Source organism: Camelus bactrianus, chromosome 5, assembly GCF_048773025.1.
Source record: "Camelus bactrianus isolate YW-2024 breed Bactrian camel chromosome 5, ASM4877302v1, whole genome shotgun sequence".
In the NCBI taxonomy this organism is placed as follows: Eukaryota; Metazoa; Chordata; class Mammalia; order Artiodactyla; family Camelidae; genus Camelus; species Camelus bactrianus.
Window position 1 is genome coordinate 54,308,894 of NC_133543.1, and position 19,671 is coordinate 54,328,564.

General features: G+C 41.0%; 1 protein-coding gene across 4 annotated transcripts; it reads left to right on the forward strand.

Moving 5' to 3' along the window:
• The first annotated feature begins 24 nt into the window (after positions 1-24).
• On the forward strand, positions 25-12,517 carry CDCA7 (cell division cycle associated 7). 4 transcript variants are annotated; one of them, XM_074363899.1, is made up of 10 exons: positions 25-178; positions 3,059-3,181; positions 3,599-3,835; positions 6,416-6,652; positions 6,959-7,036; positions 8,052-8,255; positions 8,607-8,744; positions 9,608-9,757; positions 10,150-10,286; positions 11,210-12,517. In XM_074363899.1, exons 1-10 carry the CDS (start codon positions 158-160, stop codon positions 11,238-11,240), a joined length of 1,356 nt encoding a protein of 451 aa, XP_074220000.1. In that variant the 5' UTR covers positions 25-157; the 3' UTR covers positions 11,241-12,517. The 4 variants fall into 4 exon arrangements, with proteins under 4 accessions (XP_074220000.1, XP_074220002.1, XP_074219999.1 ...); XM_074363898.1 differs by lacking the exon at positions 25-178 and adding an exon at positions 185-331; XM_074363901.1 differs by lacking the exon at positions 3,599-3,835.
• Positions 12,518-19,671: the final 7,154 nt, after the last annotated feature.

Sequence of the window (19,671 nt, forward strand, 5' to 3'; positions counted from 1 at the left end):
TTCAGACGCGGGAAAGCCGGCCGCGCCCCGCCCCTTGGGCCAGGGCTCTGTGCGCCCCGCCCGCCGGCCCGCGCGGCTCGGGCTGCGGCTCCTGTGCTGTGGGACGGCGGCGCGCGCGGCTGCTCGCCTCTCCCCGCTCCGAGCGCCGGCGGCCAGCATGGACGCTCGCCGCGTGCGGGTGAGGCTGGGCGGGCGAAGCGGCGGGGCGGGCGCGGTGGGTACTGGGCGCGGGCCGACCCCCTCCAACTCCGCCGGCGGAGTGCCCTAATCAACTGGATGCCGTCCTGGGCGGCGCCCGTTTATGCGAGCCCCAGATTTTGTGCTCTTGGAGGTAATTCGGGTTGAGGGACTGTCCCCGCCGGGCGTGTGCACCGGAGGCTTTTGAGAGGGTTGCAGGATGGTTGGCAGACGGGGGAGCCCCAGGCCACGTGCGCCCGAGATGCACGTGCGCTGGGGCAGCCAGGAGCTGCCCAGTCCCTCATTGTGTCCGCTGGCCGAGCCCTGTCTGTGGGGCGCGGAGGGGAGCGCCGCCCTGCAGCCTCCCGGCCCTTTTCTGCGCTCAGCCCCGGGCGGGTGGGTGTCTCGCCGCCTCTCCAACCGCGCGCACTGGGGGGGTCCTTGGGCTCGCTACCCGCCCGCTTTTGCTCCAGCAACGCCGGCAGGCGCTTCTAACCTCAGAGCGTCGGTGGGTTGGAGTTTAAAGGTCTTGAAAATCTGTCTCTTTAGAACTTGGGTTGCGCACACTTAAGGGAACATCTCTATCCCAGGCGGTGATTAAGGGCAGTGGAAGGACCTGGTATTCTGAACGGTTCGCCGATCGTTAGCTGGTTTCCCACTCCCCTCCCCACCCCCCATCTCACTCGCAGCAGCAGGACGTTACCCTGAATGGAACGTTACTTTTTGCTCCAACGGAAACCGGAGTGTAGGGTCGGCCACAGGAGAGGTTAGAGGATGGGGGTTGGGTGAAAAGGAAGAGAGTGACATGCTTAAAATAAATACCAGGGGTAAGGGACCCACGTGGGGAGGCAGGGGTTCTCCAGGGGTGGGTGAGAGAGGGCGCGATGAGGGCGTGGTTTCAGAGACAAATCTCCTCCCGAATGGACTTGGGCATGGGCTTTCGGGATGAGGAAAGCCGTTTGTAATTTGGACTTGGAATCTGACGGTGCCTGACTTGAATAATCACTTTCACCTCTCTGAGCCTCAGTTTCCCCATTTGTTAAGTGGAAATAACGATAGCACCTTTGTTGCAAGGAATTAAACATAATGTGAAAGCATGCTTAGTGCCTGGCACAAAAAAACACCCAGTAAATTTTATTAGTTATTACCTACTTGCCAAAGAAGTTCCATCTCAGACATGACCATTTGCCTTGCTTCTTTCTCTGTCTTTTCCTCCAAACGTATATACATTTGCCTGGTAACTACCTCTTGGCATGTGCTAACGTTTTTGTTAAAGCCCAGCGAGTATTTCCCTGAGAGCTTCCACTAGAATGCCTCACTTGAGGCTGTCCGGGTCCTCTGACTGCTGGCAGGTAGATTGATGAGTAAATGGTGATAACTCCTGGAGTGCTGCGAGGAGTGGTGCTGTTTGAGGAGATTGCAGAACCCCCCACCCCCGGCCCTGTGATCGTGGTCAATCTATTTCACCTCCCTGGAGCCTTTTACTTCCTTACCTGGAAAATGGGGAGTAACTCTACCTGTTACCACGTTTTTCTGCCTCTCTAAAAGGACAAAAGACAGAAACTTCCAAAGATGATTGAATGGAGTCTATTTAGGAGCACTGGGTGATTGGATCCCATCAACATGAAAATAATTTTATTTGCAAGAGACTGCAGTACATAATGTTAGGTGGAGAAGGAAGGACAAGAATGTTCTGGGGGAGGGTATAGCTCAGTGGTAGAGTGCGTGCATAGCATGCATAAGGTCCTGGGTTCACAACCCCAGTATCACCATTTAATTTTTTTTTCTGACTTAAAAAAAGAATGTTCTGTTCACCCGATACCTCACATCTTGGCGTTATTTTGTGGGACCCATAGTAGAGCTTGCCTTCTCAAAAGTTTTCAGTGTAAGGAGTCACTTATGTTATTCCATGGCCATATTTCAGAAAATAAAAATATAGGAACTATAATACATTTAACATTTAAGAAATCTCATTAAATGTTAAGAAATGGTAGAAAACTGCTGTCTTTTTTATATGCGGTAAATACCAATTGTATACTCTGATGAGCAGTGTCAGGCTGGTCAGTGTTTATGAATGAAGGAAGCATTTTCATATCTATAGGCAATTTGTGCATTGTGAAAGGACTTCTAAAAACTTAAGACTTGTGTAGCAAGGGGACTGCAGAAAGAGCTGACTGTCACGCCAGCCTAACAGAGCACAAAAGTTGGATAAAGCATTCTACCTGGGTTTGGATGACTACTTGACCTTTAACTTGGCTCCTTGTCCATTTGTTCACTGGGTCGATATATTTGATTTGTAAGGACTTGTGCTGAAATCACCATACCCCTCCTGATTGGCACAACGCCTGTTTGAAAACCTGTCATCTTGAAGTAGAGGTGCTGCCCAGTTTTCATAATTTGGGAAATTAGCATCACAGTACATAGCCCAAAGCTGCCACAGAAAGACCTCATTAGCTTGATTTTGGCTGAGGGAGAGAAATCACTCTACCATTTTGTATTTTTGAAATTTCCTTTTAAAAGTACAGTCTAGTTTTGTTTTTTTCCTTTTTAAGGGCAGATTTTAGGGGTTTAGCTTTTAACTCCTTAGGAGCTCAATGTAATGCTAAGATCTCGGGAGCTCTTAAGGCGCGTAAAAGGGTAGCTTTATAGATATTTGAATAAACTGATGTCATTATAATATTCCTTCAAAGGGATCTCTTGAGGATTTTACCTGGTTTTGAAAATTTTTCTGTAGCAATGCAAACCCTCCTTTTTCTGTATAAGGTATAAAAAATGGACGTATCTCCTGTGCCGTTTGAACCTACTAAACTCAAAAACGATGTCTTTCCTTAGATACTGCAGGAAGCATCCCACTTAGTAGTGTTGCCTTTTCCATTTGCAGCAAAAGGACCGCAGAGTAAAGAACTTCAAGAAATTCAGATATATGAAGTTGATTTCCATGGAAACCTCGTCATCCTCTGATGACAGTTGTGACAGCTTTGCTTCTGATAATTTTGCAAACACAGTAAGTGCTGCCTGAGAATAAACAGAATGGAGTCTGCAGTGCTCAAAATGCCCCAAATGCTTTGTGCGTGATTAAAACTGCTTGCTTTTTGCCTACATTTCTATACAGCCGTTATGAAAATACAGTATGCACTGTAATTTCACTTCACTTTTTGCTGTGGTTCTAGGTAGTAATTGTTGGAGGTAGATTAGCTACTTATTCTATCCTTTTGAAATGTCGCCTAACCTAACGTGCCTGATGATTTGCCATAACAACTCAGAAATCATTTGTAAACCTCTGAACCGTTTTTCTTCATAACAAAAGCTATTCTCTTGTAGTGCACTTGTAAATGTGATTTGCTCTCTGCACGGTTTATGGAAAATTGGTTCTTGAAAAAGGAAAAAAATGCACAACCACATTTATTTATTTATTTTACAGAAACCTAAATTCAGGTCAGATATCAGTGAAGAACTGGCAAATGTTTTTTATGAGGACTCTGATAATGAATCTTTCTGCGGCTTTTCAGAAAGTGAGGTGCAAGATGTGTTAGACCATTGTGGATTTTTACAGAAACCAAGGCCAGATGTCACTAACGAACTGGCCAGTATTTTTCATGCCGACTCTGATGATGAATCATTTTGCGGTTTCTCAGAGAGTGAGATACAAGATGGAATGGTGAGTTTGAGAGTTTCACCAATATCAAGAAATAAGGTACATTTAGAGGCATGACATACTTGCTTTAAAAGAAAGTGTTGGTTTTTTTTTTTTCCCCTTAAGATTTTCATTTTAGTCATGCAGGGGGATTTTGTTGATTTTTTAAAAAGTCTTAATAGTATTTTCCCCATGTCTAAAAGCAGTTTTTATGTAGTTCTGCTTGTAAAGCTTGAACATTTTTGTAGACCCTGAAAATCTTGGAAACTGGTTAGATAAAATAGGCCAACCTGCAGATTTCTGTTGCCACAGAAATCCAGCCTAATCAGAGGAAGCACACATGTCCTCAAGATGAGCTCCGTTCACATTTAAGTTCAAGTGCCCAGCCTAGGGCCTGACGTAGAGTAGGCCTTTGGTAAATGTTGGTTCCCATAGTGGATCTGTGTCTGCATCTGGAAGGCCTGTGATAAACTCGAGTGCAGGAGCTTGAGTGCAGATAATGAAAGTTAGGGCCCTGCCTGCTTCCACTTTTGCTCCTTCGTTGGCTTTTCCTGTGCATGCTGTCTGATCTTTAGCTTCTGTCCTGCTCAGGACACTGCTGCCGCTGACGCACCTCCCATTGTCCGCGAGCATGCTGTTTACTTCTGCACACGTTTTCCTCTTAGCCAGACTTTCTCGACAAAAGAAACTTGATCTGCAGTCAGGTGCATGCTCTTACAGCTCACTGTGGTCTGACACGGGTCCACACTGCCTGGGACCACACTTGAGTGGCACTGACATAAGTGAGAACGCCTGGCCAGGGAGTGTTTAACACTGTCTAACCTCATCGTAATGTAAAGTTTCCTCTAAGAGGTGATGTTGGTTTCAGTCGGTGCTTATTGGAGTTACTGGCTCAGGCTGGTCTGTAAATCTGGCTGTGACCCTAACATTATAACCTGAATCGTTTCTGGGTGATGTTTCAGTTCTTTGTAGATGCTGTTGTTGTGATTGATAAAATGCGGTCAGTTAAAAGGCTTAGGAACTCATAAAAGTTTCTTTTATATTCTCTCAATCCATGCACACTAAAAGTACACGAAGAGTCCTAAAAATTGGTGGGGATTTAAGAAAGTTTTGAATGTTTAAAAAATGGGTCTTCCATTTCTGGGACTTTATGAGTGATATTTTTTCTTTTCCCTCCCATTTTTTGTTTGTTTTCAATCATTACTATACTCAATTTTAGAATATTTTTATCACCCCAAACAGAAACCCTGTACCCACTAACAGTGTATGTTTTCCCAACACCCTCAGTCCCTGGCAACCACCAATCTATTTTTTATCATAGATTTGCCTATTCTGGGCATTTCATATGAATGGAGTCTTACATCATGTGGTCTTTTGTGACTGGCTTTTTTGACTTGGCATAATATTTTCAAGATTCTTCCATGTGCTCGTACTTCCTACCTTTTTATGGCTGAGTAATATTCCATTATGTGAACATTCCACATTTTATTAATCCATTCATCAGTTGATGGATGTTTGGGTTGTTTGTACCTTTTGGCTATTATGAATGATGCTGCCATGAGTATTCATGTACCAGTTTTTGTGTGGACATATACTCTTGTGTATATAGGTAGGAGTAGAATTTGAGTCATATACATATGTTTAACCTTTTGAGGAACTGCCAGACAGTTTTCCAAAGTGGCTGCACCCTTTTATACTCCTGCCAGAGTGTATGAGGGTTCCAGTGTATGTTCCAGAGTGTATGCGGGTTCCTCATCCTTGCCAGACTTGTTGATTTGGTTCCTCGAGTGGGTATGAAGTGATACCTTGTGATTCTGTTTTGCATTTCCCCAATGGCTAACTTTAATACATTTTTGATGACGGATTTTGGTATCACTTTCGGAATCTGAAATTTTTATTTTAGGCATAAAAAAGTAGATTACAGAGTGTGGTAGTCAAATTCACAGAGACAAAGTAGAATGGTGGTTGTGGGGGGTTGAGAGAGAGATAAATGGGGAGTAATTGTTTAACGTGTATAGAGTTTCAGTTTGTGAAGAAGAGAAAGTTCCGGAGATGGATGGTGGTGATGGTTGCAGAACAATGTGAATGTATTTAATACCATTGAACTGTGCACTTAAAAATGGTAGATTTTATGTTACGTATATTTTACTACAGTTTTTTTAAAAGAGTAAGATTATTGAGACATCTTTAATATAGTTTAATAATGCCATAAGAAATCGTGTTTGTGAGAGAACACCTATTTGTCCCTGTGGGAATTCTTTTAAAATACATATAGATCTATGTTTAAGGAAATGAAAAAAGGAGCTGGGATTTTCGCTTTTAGACAAATGGCTCAGAACCGCTGGCCTAGGGACTGTGAAGATGGCTTATAACAAGGTGTCCCAGGTGGGCTCCCCGACTTAAATGCCACTCAGGTTGTTGTATTTATTTGTAGCTCCTGATTTTGTTAGCCAGAGCTGTCAGTAAAGCTTGACAATTAAAATGTTCAATGAGAATGTACTTGCTGCAAGTGTCTTTTGTTGAGAAGGGATTTTGTAGTCACACTGGTGCAACCTGTGCGACAATCAACAAGTCATTAATGCCGGACTTGTTCTGACTGACTAGAGGCTGCAGGCAGACGGCACGGGCTGTAGGACCCGCAGTCAGCGCAGACTCTCCGGACCGCTCCGCGTGGCCATGAAGTTTCCAACTCGAAGCACTAGAGGGGCAGCCAACAAAAGGGCAGCGGCCCCTGAACCGTCAGAGAATTCGGTGACCGATTCCAATTCTGATTCAGAAGATGAAAATGGCATGAATTTTTTGGAGAAAAGGGCTTTAAATATAAAGCAAAACAAAGCAATGGTAGGTATCTGACTTTGAGTGGATTAGAACTAACCATTCCCAGCTTTTCTCTAAGCCCCTTTTTCCTCATATCTGTGTCCTAAGAATTATTTTTCACTGTAGCTCTGAAGTCTTCTTAATGTATGCTTTAAAATGTGTTTCTTTCCCTAAACCAACTTTTCTTTTTTCTCAATCTGTTAGAGGCTTGGTAAATGTATAGGGGAAATCAGAAACTCTCTGAGATGTACTGCTGTGGTTTCCAGAATTTGCTTGTTTTCAGCACTTATTCTAAACCAATAATTTCTGTTTAATTTCTTCCCTTTGTAGCTTGCAAAACTAATGTCAGAATTAGAAAGCTTCCCTGGTTCCTTTCCTGGAAGGCGTTCCCTGCCAGGCCCCAGTCCAGTAAGTGCACATCCTTGTTTGTATAGTGTTTTGGGCAGGTCTAGGGGAGATGTGTCATGTCCAATTTCATTATTTTGTGTGGTCTTACAGACAGACTTAAGAGGACATAGAGGAAACCTTCTGACAGATCTCTGAGACCTCTTCCTTGCATCCCTAGTGGGGATTGGTCCCCCGTGCCCTGTGGGGCTCAAACGCCTTCTGATTGGTTCTCTCCTTCCCACCCAAGTAAACTACGTTCCTCAAGGGTAGGGAATAAAGATCGAAAATTATTTTTCTTGTGTCCTCCAGCATAGGCACATTACTCCTCCATGGTGATTGATGTTTTTAAAATCTGAGAATGAGAAAAAAGAAAGAAAAAAACAGTTTCTTAACCAAGTCATATACTAATAACGTGACTATATTCTGAGGGACTGAGCTGGTACAGCTTGGGAATTTGGTGTGTCTGCTGTGGTATGAAAGAAAAGACTTCTTTCCCCACCTCTCCCTGAGGAAAAAGGAAAGAAGCCAGCAAGGAGATGAACAAAGAAAATCACATATCCATTTCTCTCTTATGCATTATAGACAATGAGTGTGTTTTTTGGAACATGGGATATGTTCTTACATCTTTATTAAGTAAAAGAATAAACAGATCATCTCTCACTTGAGAGACATCAGGCTTGGTGTTAACAAAAGCAAAATGACAATGGCTGTATCGTTTCTGGGCTCATTTTCCATATATTACAGAAGGGAGGGGCTCATTTCTGGGCTCATTTTCCATATATTACAGAAGGGAGGAAGACAATTAGAAAGTGCAGCACCCCTTTTACTTAAAGGAAAACCTGCTGAAGGAGAAGTTGCCACTTCTCATTCTAGAATAAATGGGGCCATCCTCTGTGAGTTTTTTGGCGGGTGGTGGGGTGGGTAGGTAATTAGGTTTATTTATTTATTTTTGGAGGAGGTACTGGGGATTGAACCCAGGACCTTGTGCATGCTCGGAATGTGCTCTGCCACTTGAGCTATCCTCTGCTTTGTCCAGCGTCCAAAGACACCACGGAGGCGAACATTCCCAGGTGTTGCATGCAGGAGAAACCCTGAGCGGAGAGCTCGTCCTCTCACCAGGTCAAGGTCCCGGGTCCTTCGGTCCCTTGGCGCCCTACCCATGGAGGAGGAGGAGGAAGAGGAGGAGGAGGATAAGTACATGTTGGTGAGAAAGAGGAAGCCCATGGATGGCTACATGAACGTGAGTTCTCCCTTTCTGTGCTGGCTCTTCTGTGGGCGCAGGACCCCTCAGCACCAGTGAACCATAGTAAACGCTCAAACCGCTCAGAGTTGTTAATGTCGCATCACCTTTTTTCGATGGTTCTTGGTAGCAGGCGACAGAATCAAAAGTTCTCTTTGGCTTTTCTTAAATGTAGGAGTCGTTTCCTTGATGTCTCGTGATCCTTAGTAACCTTATGACTTGCCCCTTCTGTAAGCTCTAAGAACAATTTCCAGGTTGAATTTTCTGTGAAAAGTTACAAAGCAAGTATTTGAGATTCAGAGCTGGGGCGAGCCCATAAGAACATGCTGTGCCCTGGTTCTCGTCATGCAGGAAGATGACATGCCCCGAAGTCGTCGCCCCGGATCCATGAGCCTTCCCCACATCATTCGCCCGGTGGAGGAAATCACGGAGGAAGAGTTGGAAAACATCTGCAGCAGCTCTCGAGACAAGATCTATAACCGGTCACTGGTGAGTGGCTCTGCAGGGTGTCTGCAGATGGACACCTCTGTGAGGGAGATGTTTTGCTAATATGCTAACGGTCTTAACATATGGGATATGCCCCTATGTGGTTTTTTTTTTTTTTTTTTTTGTATATAGGAAGAGACAGTTCTGTAACATCCTTGCGATTTAACCCTCTTAGCAAATTTGCAGTAGTAATATTTGCTTAGTAAGTCTTCAGTAGCATTAAATCTTTTCTCTTAATTTAGAAATTGGAGACGGTATAGCTCAATTGGTAAAGTGCATGCTTAGCATACACAGGGCCCTGGGTTCAAGCCCCCAGTTCCTCTAAAAATAAATAAACAAACCTGATTACCTCCCTCCCCCAAATAAATTAAATAAATTTCAAAAATTAAAAAAAAAAGAAATGGACTCATTCAACATACTTTTGGGGGGGATTAAGTTTATTTATTTATTTATTTATTTTTAAATGGAGGCACTGGGGATTGAACCCAGGACCCCTTGCGTGCTAAGCACGTGCTCTACCACTGAGCTATACCCTCCACCCCAGCAAATACATCTATTAATGTGTACCTACATAGATGGCGATGGGGATATGGTGGTGTGCTAAAGATAAAAAGGACTTGGGCACAGTTTTTTTGCATAGTAAGATCTTTTCTTTTCATATTTTTATAACAGCAGCTATTGTGTATGGCAACTGAATGAAATCATGCTTGAGATACTTTTCCTGCCCAGGCAAATACCTGTGTACATAGATGTGAAATAGGATTCAAGGAGAAAATGTCAGACTCTCCCCACAAAGAAGGACATTCTTCAAAATATGCCATTTTCCTCTACAAATGCAGTGTTTTTGCTTTTCTTCTTATTTGCAGGGATCGACTTGTCATCAGTGCCGCCAAAAAACTATTGATACCAAGACAAACTGCAGAAACCCAGAGTGCTGGGGCGTTCGAGGCCAGTTCTGTGGTCCCTGCCTCCGGAACCGTTACGGTGAAGAAGTCCGGGATGCTCTGCTAGACCCAGTAGGTGGCTTCAGGGGGTAGTCCTGTGAGCTGGAAGGTCAGCCCGGAGCTGACAGGGCCAGAAAGAGATGGAGTCCTTAGTGTTGTGGGGCATTCATTCCCGGGAAGGCAGGTGAATTCATAGTGTTGGTGCTGCATGGATGTGAGTCCTTGCTGAGTTCGCGGTTCCCGGCTGTCCAGGGGGAAGTCACTTCTTCATTTATCCCTGCTGATTGCTGTGTAACTTTCTCTGCGGGATTTCCTAAGGGAACGTGAGGCATGGCTAATGAATATTAATTGTATTAAGATAGAAGTGCAATGGATGATCTCCACCTTAGAGGTTAAACAGGAGTGGATCAGTAAGGGGGTGTTAGGTTTGGTTTAACGGTGCCTTTTTTACGCTTCTCCTTCAGAACTGGCACTGCCCACCGTGTCGCAGGATCTGCAATTGTAGCTTCTGTCGGCAGCGAGACGGGCGGTGTGCGACCGGGGTGCTCGTGTACTTAGCTAAGTACCATGGCTTTGGGAACGTCCATGCATACTTGAAAAGGTAGGGCTGGATTTTCTCCCTTCCACACTCAAATGTTACATTCATTCATTTTTGTATCTTAATAAAAAGATAGTAGAAGTCAGGGATTGGGTGCTGGTATAGACTGGAAAGGGGCCCATCGGGAGTCTGGGAGCATTGGAAACACACCTTCATCCGGGTGATGATGACCTTCCTGGGTACGTGTGTGTAGAGGTTCAAGTGTACACTTACGATGTGTGCACTTGAGCATAACATTTTTAAAAGAGTGAATTGAGCTCTCAAGATAATTAAAAAATTTTTTTTTAATTGATGAATGGTTGATTATTATAATGTGTTAGTTTCTGGTGTACAGCAGAGTGATTCTGTTATACATATATAAATATGTTCTTTTTCATATTCTTTTCCATTATGGCTTATTATAAGATACACTATAGTTCCCTGTGCTATACAGTATGTCCTTGTTGTTTGTCTATTACATATATAGTAGTTTTTATCTGCTAATCTCAAACTCCTAATTTATCCTCCTCCCTCTTTCTGCTTTGGTAACCGTAAGTTTGTTTTCTATTTCTGTGAGTCTGGTTGTTTTGTACATATGGTCATTTGTGTCATTTGTTTAGATTCCATATATACATGATATCATATGATGTTTGTCTTTCTCTGTCTGATTTACTTCACTTAGTACGACAATCTTCAGTTCCATCCATGTTGCTGCAAATGGCATTTTATTCTTTTTTATGGTTGAGTAGTATTCCATTGTGCATATATACTACATCTTCCTTATCCAATCACCTGTCAATGGACACTTAGGTTGCTTCCATGTCTTGGCTATTGTAAATAGTGGTGCTGTGAACGTTGGCATGCATGTATCATTTTGAATTGGAGTTTTTAGAAGAGAATTCTTTGGCTGAAAATCCTATCCTGACATGTTCCCTTTTCTCTTTCAGTCTAAAACAAGAGTTTGAAATGCAAGCATAATATTTGGAAGATCTGCTAGCTGCCTTCCAGTTCACAAATCTTCCTTGTTAAAGTTTTCAATTTTGTCATGTGATCAAAATCTGAGTTAAGAATTTTGATGATCAATCTGTCTTACAGGCAAATCAGGTTAATCTCATTAGACATGAGTGCATGTCTGGGCATCGCAGAGGTATAGTGTGGGCTGTACTCTGCCCTCCTGCAGTTTCCCTTTGCTTCTTTCCCCACCTCTCACCCCATGCCATCCCCCTCTTATTTCCAGTGGTTCTCTTCCATCATTTAGTTTCCGAGTTCTTTTAAATGACAATTTTATGAAAGCATGTTTGATTTAATTGGTGTTGAAATAGCCCTGGAATCCACCCATAAAACCAAGCACTTAAAAACACAGTAGTAGTGTTAAGTACATCTATCGAATTCCAGAGAATAACCGTCTAACTTGCTTACATGGAAACAGTAGGTCTGATTTATTGTTCCTACTAGTTGACATTTTTGACAGAATCAAGACACAAAAGTCTTAAAACCATGTGGAAACATTAGGTGATCGTTGGCGAGTGGAGCATATGACATTGGAGGCCTCTCCTGGTAATACTCTGTGTATGGTGCTTATTATACAGGTTGTCACTGCTGAGACTTAGTTGCTGCTGATTTGTTTCATCATGTGCATCTGGTCCACATGGTCATGACCCAAAGGTTCATGGGCAATACTACACTTGAAATCATTGTAGAAAAGCCATCCTGGGGAATTGGGATGGAGGCTTCAGGAACAGGCCGATTTGAATTCACAGAATAAAACTTCAGTGTAATTGTAGTTGCCAGGCTTATTGCTGTTCATAACATAAGGTATTTCAAATAAATTCTTGATTACGTTGCATGGAAAATTGATGCTTATACTCATCTACAAGTCTTTGCTCTTGCTTTCGTGAAGAAATTGTAAGCTAGGCACAGGGTTTGAAGCACTTTTATAACTCTGAGAAGTGCCTTTTTGGAGAAGGGTGACTTTCAACAGCTGGCTAACGTAACGTCTCTGCCAGTTTAGCTAATGGGCAGATTTCATGTGTCGTCTCTCCCTTCCCCTGTTTTGGCATAAATCAAATCGTTTGGTAGAAGTGGAATCTAAGTGTGTGTGTATTCATTTTGCTTTGCATGTGCAGCCAGTAGCTGTGCCCGTTCAGTATTTTGGTGCATAATTGGACCTTGAATCAATAACTGTAAATAGAGCTTTTGATCTGTTATGCTTTTATACAAAGTTTTTTATTTTAATAATAAAACATTGTGTTCTACCTTGTCTGCCTTTTTTTTTTAATCTTTGATACTGAATCTTACTGCACTGAATCCTAATTTTTTCCTCCTACTTAAACAAAAGACAATTTCTGCCTTTCCTAGAGTCAGTCTCCTTTTGGCTTCATTTCTGACGGTCGAGGGCCTGCTTTTTAGAACAGGGCCTCGCTTGGTGATAATGGCGAATAGCTGTGATCAGGATCAACTAAGACAGCTTCATCACCAGGTAGAAAATATAGGCTCATGAAGTTTTACAGTGTCGTTTCCTTTTCCTTGACCATTTGCCAACCCGAGAACCAACAGCGATTTCACAATACCTGGCTTGCTTTTATCACCCGTTCGGGTATTTGTTTACAGGCATGCATGCTGTGCCTTGAGTCGGGTTCCAGGACTGAGAGAACCAAAAGATAAAGAAGGCCTGGTTCAAAAGCCTTCGTACCCAATTCTCACGACCTGGGTTTCTGTGCTATAGCCTGTGGGCCAGATCCTGCTGCAGCCTGTGTTTGAAAGGCACATGAATTCCGTACGACTTTTTTTTACATTTTTAGAGAGTTTTTTTTAAAAAAAAGAAAGCAGGTGATAAGATACAGTGTCCCACAAAGCCTGGAATGTTTACAATCTGGCACTTCACAGCAAGTTTGCTGACTCCTGCTCTGACTTTGCTAAGAAACCGTGTTTACCCACATGTATTCATCTGGGGAGAAGGCCAGGTTAATGAAGTTACATAGCCATAACTGTATCGAGTCTATCTAGCTCCAAAAAAAAAATGGTTATTTCTTTTCGTAAACTCTTAGAATCTTTTTTTTTTTTTTTTAAACTCTTAGACTCTTAACCCAAATTGTATCTCTTTGAAGGGATGCAACTGGGAAGCTTATGGTTTTGGAGTTAGTCAAAATTGGTCATTGTTTGGAACCTTTTTGGTGTTACCCGTGTTTTATTTTATTTTATTTTTATTTTTTTAACCCATGTTTTAATACGAAGTGGAACTAATATGGTTTTCATTAAAAATACTGCTAGCAACAGTTGGTTGTGAAGCCTTATCCCCTGGAAGGATTTACAGTCTAGGGGAGGAACTAAGACAAAAACCTGAAAGTAGTGTTCTGTAGGAGTGAAGAGAGGAAAAGCAATTGGTGTTTTCTCATTAGCAGGCATCGCATAGCATTGATGGGCAGGTCTGCCTTCTCAGCCTTGACTGTGGGGGCCTCTACTTCCCCCTGCCCCCACCTCTGCAAAGCTCCATGCACCATCCTTAGAGTTGAGAGAACTTAAGTTTGGACAGCCAGACATGAAAAGTAGTTGAGGTATTCTTGCTTCAGGAACTGCCTTTATATTTGTCTCTCCAACCTGGGTTCCCCCAGGTAGAGATGGTATCCACCTTTACCTCCACCTACTGAGGGGTTGAGAAATGAAATAGAAACTATGATAGACTTAAGTGGTTTCATAGGAGGGGCAAAGGCAGTAGTTAAAAGGTGCTGCAGAAGAGGGTTGTGTTTTATTTTGCTTTTAGGAAAAAAAAGGAGGGAGCTCCTGATGGCTCAAGGTCAGGTAGAAAATTAAATTATTTGCACACCAGGGGAATGGTGGAAAGGTTCAGTGCTTTGGAGCGTGGCTGGAGAGGATTAGGCTTGGAGAGGAAAGTGATGGCAAGTCCTGAGGGAATAAAAGGCGAGTAAATGTGATTTTGTGTTAATGTAAAGTGCATATTTATTGAGCTCATGGATGAACTAAATCCAAAGAAGCTGAGAAAAATGTCTAACGCCACAGAGCTAAAGTGGCCAAGCTAGACTGGAGAATTCCAGGGAGAAGCTCTGTCTTTTTTTAAGGAAGTTGAACTCACCTGCCTTAGGAGTCAGAGAAGCAGAGGTGGGGATGGTTGACCAGGTTGTGTCGTGAGAACAAGGGCATCTTGGGGACAAGCCTGGCTGTGATGGCTTATGTGGAAAAGGGAGACAGGAGGGGCTAGGACTGTGGTTCAGTGGTTCCCACCTTGGCCATGGGGATATGTTCCAAGACCCCCGTGGATGCTTGAAACTGCAGATAGTACCAAACCCTAGATACCTTACATTTTTCCTATACCAAACCTATGATAAAGTTTAATTTACAAATCAGGCACAGTTGGAGATTAGTAATACCTAAAAATATAATAGAACAACACTGTAAATAAAAGTTATGTGAATGTATGCACGCTCACTCTCAAAATGTCTTATACTGCACTCACTCTTCTCATGGTACTGAGATGATAAAATGCCCACTGATGACATGAGGTGAATGACGGAAGCATTGTGACGTAGGTGTATCTGAGTTGTTAACAATCCTTTGCTGCTGTGAGTAATGCTATAGTTAATATTGTTTTGCCTAAATCTTTGGTTAAAATAGATAAATAGAAAATGCATTAACAGTTATAATGATGAAAAATGGTAGGGAGTTGAGAGTTTTGGAGAGTGGAGCTGGTCTGTAGATCTAAACTGCCCAGAGTTCTAGATGAACTTGAGTGTAGCCCAAGGGTGGGGAGAGAGGAGGTAAGCTACTTGACTAGACACCAAAATGGAAGGCATGGCTCCCTGTTGGTGAAGTCAACCTGTAGGACCGCAAATGTGCATAGCTGGCCAAATAGGATTGGGTTTTTTGCTTTTGTTTTTGTTTTTTGAGTATCTTTTTTGGTAGGAGGGAGGTAATTTCTTTATTTCTTTATTTTTAGAGGAGGTACTGAGGATTGAACCCAGGACCTGGTGCATGCTAAGCATGTGCTCTACCACTTGAGCTACACCCTCCCCCCGAAATAGGATTGTTTTATGTAATCCTGTGCCTTGAATTTAAGGTAGTTTGTTGGAAGTGTTTATTGTCAGGTGAGAGAACCTGCTGATATTGCAGGTTCTCAATCCAATATTGTAAATATTTACTAAAGGAGGGACAGGGACACTTGAGTTAGTTGAGTACCTCTTAGGTACCAGATGCAGTGCTCAGGACAAGTATGTACGTTAGCTTTTCATAGCAGGTGTATTAGAGATGAGGAGACTCAACGATGTTAAGTCACTTGTGAAGATTCAAGACCCCACACCTGCCATCCTAGCCTGAGAAGAGAGCTTAGAACCAAGCACTGTTCTGAGGACTTCTGGTAGACCTGGCTACATATCTTGATCATAACACATATTACCAGCCACCCACAGTTGTTTGTTTCAGTTTTTCCCCTCATAATACTGAAGTCCTTGAGAGCAGGACCATCTTTGATCCAAATACCCTTATCATGTAATAGGTGCTCAACAAATGTTTATTACATATTTATCAGAAGATGAGTTGAGGGTCCTAGGCAGCAAAGTACCTGACATTTGGGTGGAGAGAACTAAAGTTATGGTGGAGGAGAAATAATAGGTAGATCCCAGTGTTGAACTGTTGGTTAATCCCAGCATTAACTCCTGTGAGGTGCAATCTTTCTTTGTGATATGCTTAACTTGCTATGAAGCTGCATTGGTCGTCCTCAAAAGTTAAGTATTTCTAATAATGTTATTTCTTTATGGGAAAATACAACTTCATCCTGCTAAGTTTAAAGAATACATCCATTGTACTGAGTGAAGAATTTGTATTATTGAGCTGTAAATGAACTACAAATTGAGCTACAAAACGATAATTTTAGGAATAGTAGCTGTAAGAGAGAAGAGACCCTTGCCCCTCCGCATTTACCCATCACTAACTTCAACAATGATCAACTCGTGGCCCATCCTGTTTCATCCATACTCCCTTGCTCCTCCCAGTCCACTGAATTATTCTGAAGAAAATCCTAGACATGTGATATTTATATACACAAGTATTTCTAAAAGATAATGACTTTAAAAAATAGATATCATTATTAAACTTACATAAAGTTAACAAGAGTTCCTTGATATAAAATATCCACTCTGTTCAAATTCTCACTATCCTACCCCTCACCTTATTTTTATACAATTGTTTTATTTCAATTCAGGACTCTAACTCTTATTCATTTATTTATTAAAAATCTTTTAATTATTAGGGTCCCTTCCCTTTTTTCTCCTTGCTGTTTATTTGTTGGAAAAAAACAGCCATTTTTCCTGAAGAGTTTCTCACATTTTACTAATTGCAACCCCATGGTGTCATTTAACATGTTCTCTGTCTTCTCTGTTAGATCCAGAAGCTTGATCTGACTCAAATGCAACAACAATACGTTGTAGTGTTGTGTACTGCCATCAGAAGACTCTTATTATCCTGTTTGCTCCCTTTTTGTAGTTAGTGGCCACCGATGAACATTTTCTGTAAATTCTCTCTTTCCCTCTTCATTAATCGACTGGAAATTCTTCCCCATATCAACAATTTAATTATACTAGGTAGAGTTTATACATAACAGGTGTATTAAGGACTTGATTTTTTTTTCCTTTTAAGAGTGAAAGTAGATTTATTCAGGGAGATGCACATTCCATAGAGTATGGGCCATCTCAGAAGGCAATAGAAGGCAAGGACTTGATTTTTTTTTTAACTTGTTTTCAGAATAAAAAATTAGTTCTCTAGTATCTTCTAATGGTGACTACCAAGAGTTTTTTGTTGTTGTTTATTTAAGTATCATATGAACTCTTGGATTTTTCAAATATTTGATAAGTTTCAGTCCATAGCAGTTATTATTATTAATGCACAGTTTTGGCCCATTGGGAGACTTGTCATGTAGGCTCCCACTTCCTTCTGATATGACTGACCCCAGTGGTCTTTGATAATTTCCTTTGTTTTCTGCTAAAACAAAATATTCCAGGTTCGCCTTATACATTTTCTGCCCCAAAACTGGAATCAACCATTTCTCCAGTGTTTTGTTTTCAAAACACACTTCTTTCTTTCATATTGATCTGTCTATTATATATACACACAACTTATAAATGTGCTCATATGTAAGCAATTATATATTAGCATTTACTTTAGTTGTTTTATTTTGCTTTTGCTTTTAAAGACTTGTTTTAAAAATTAGATTTTAATTTTGCAATGATGTAAAACAGGTATTTCTAAAGTCAAGCTTGCAAAATAAGGTATTTCTAGTGGAGTCTAGATTTTATTCCTATCTTTCCTCTTGATCCGTCTCTCCCTCTATAGGTCAACATTTTAAAAAAATTTATGACTTGCACTTTGATTTTCAAAACTATAAGCAAATATATATATATATATATTTGTGCTCCCCTTTTGCTTTCTCAGAGAAATGAGTGTATCCTAGTCACTACATACTTTTCTTTATCTTGCCTTTTTTACTTAATTATATATATGGGAGAGATAAATATAATTAATTTTTTATTATACAAAGAATTCTGAAAAATACTCACATATATGAACATGGAACTAAGCCTTAAAGTTTCAGAGAAAAAGATGTAGAGAACGGTTTTCTCTCCTATTTAAAACACCAAAAGGTCAGACTGTTCTGAGAACTTACGCTCAGATAGTCAAATCCTCTCTTTTTTTGCATGCTTAGTTAGCAGGCAAGCCATATCAGTAGGAACCAGTATTTCAGTGTTCTCTTATTTTTATTTGATTACACATTCTTTAATAAACTGGTCCTCAAGTTTGTCTTCTAAATTGAATAGCTTTAAATGTTTCTTACTTGTTGGAGACCATCCAGTATGGTTTAAAAAAAAAAAAAAAGTAATAATCACCACTGGAGTTTGCCTGAATTTCCAAGAGCTGACCATTTTGAGTATCCTAGTGCTGGAGGAAGAAAAATATGTAAATAAAATTCCTTTATGCAAATGCTTCCTGCAACTCTCATTGCCAGTCCAGTTTTTGTAAATCATGATAAACAGGTGCTACTGAACTAAATGACTAAGTAAAATTATGGAGAGAGATTCTATTTATGTTATTTTTCAGTGTTGGGGAGGGAGAAAAGGATGATTAGGGCAGACACCAAGAACTCTATTAATTGATTTCAGCAAAGTGAGATGTGGGGTCCTTAGGAATTGGAGAGGGCTGCCCCTGGAAAGAACAAGGTTCTATTGCAACTTACTTTGTTTTGTCAGAAAACTGGGTTTTGGAAACAACCTAATATCAAGCTTGCTCTATCTTTGCCTAGTGTTTAGCTTTTTATTACTCTTTTTTAACTTAAAATAAAAGATTGAAGTAAAATTCACACAACATAAAATTTACCATTTTAACTTTAAAATGTACAATTCTGTGGCTTCCAGTACATTCACAATGTTGTGCAACCATTGCCACTATGTAACTCCAGAACATTTTCATCACCCCCAGAAGAAACTGGGTACTCACTACAGTCACTCCTCTTTTTCCTTTGCCTCCTCAACCCATAGGAACCCAACTGCTTTGTCTCATGGATATTTGGGAACATACAGCATGTGGCTTTTTGTGTCTGGCTTCTTTCATTTACCATGTTTTCAGGGTTCATCCTTGAAATAGTTTTTATAGCCAAATGATATTCCATTGTATGGATATACCATAACTTCTCCATTCATCAATTGATAGATAACTTTGATTGTATTCACTTTGGGCTATTTGAATAGTGCTGCTATGAATATACATTTACAAGGTTTTGTTTGAACACCTGACTTCAATTATTTGTGGTATACACCTAGAAGTGGAATTGCTGGGTCATATAATAACTCTTAATTGTTTGAGTAACTGCCAGACTATCTTTTCACTTGCTTGATTTGTACTCTTTAATGCACAAGAGTTTCCATTTTAATAGGATTCAATATCAATTATTTTCTTTTGTTGCTTGTGCTTTTGGTGTTATATCTAAGAATCCATTGCCAAATCCAGCATCATGAAGACTTATGCCGATGTTTTTCTTCTAAGAGTTATATGGTTTTAACTTTTCCATTTAGGTCTGATCCATTTTGAGTTAATTTTTCTATAGGGTGTGAGGTAAAGGTCCAACTTCATTCTGTTGCATTTGGATATCCAATTGTCCCAGCACCACTTGTTGAAAAGACTCTTTTTTTCCTCATTGGATGATCTTAGCACCCTTGTTGAAAATCAATTAACTATAGGTATATGGGTTTATTTCTGGACTCCCAATTTTATTCCATTGATTTTTATGTTTGTTATTATCCCAGGACCACACTGTTTTGATTACTGTAGTTTTGTAGTAAGTTGTGAAATTGGGCATGCAATCCCTCCAACTTTCTTCTTTTTCAAGAATATTTTGATTATTTGGGGTCCT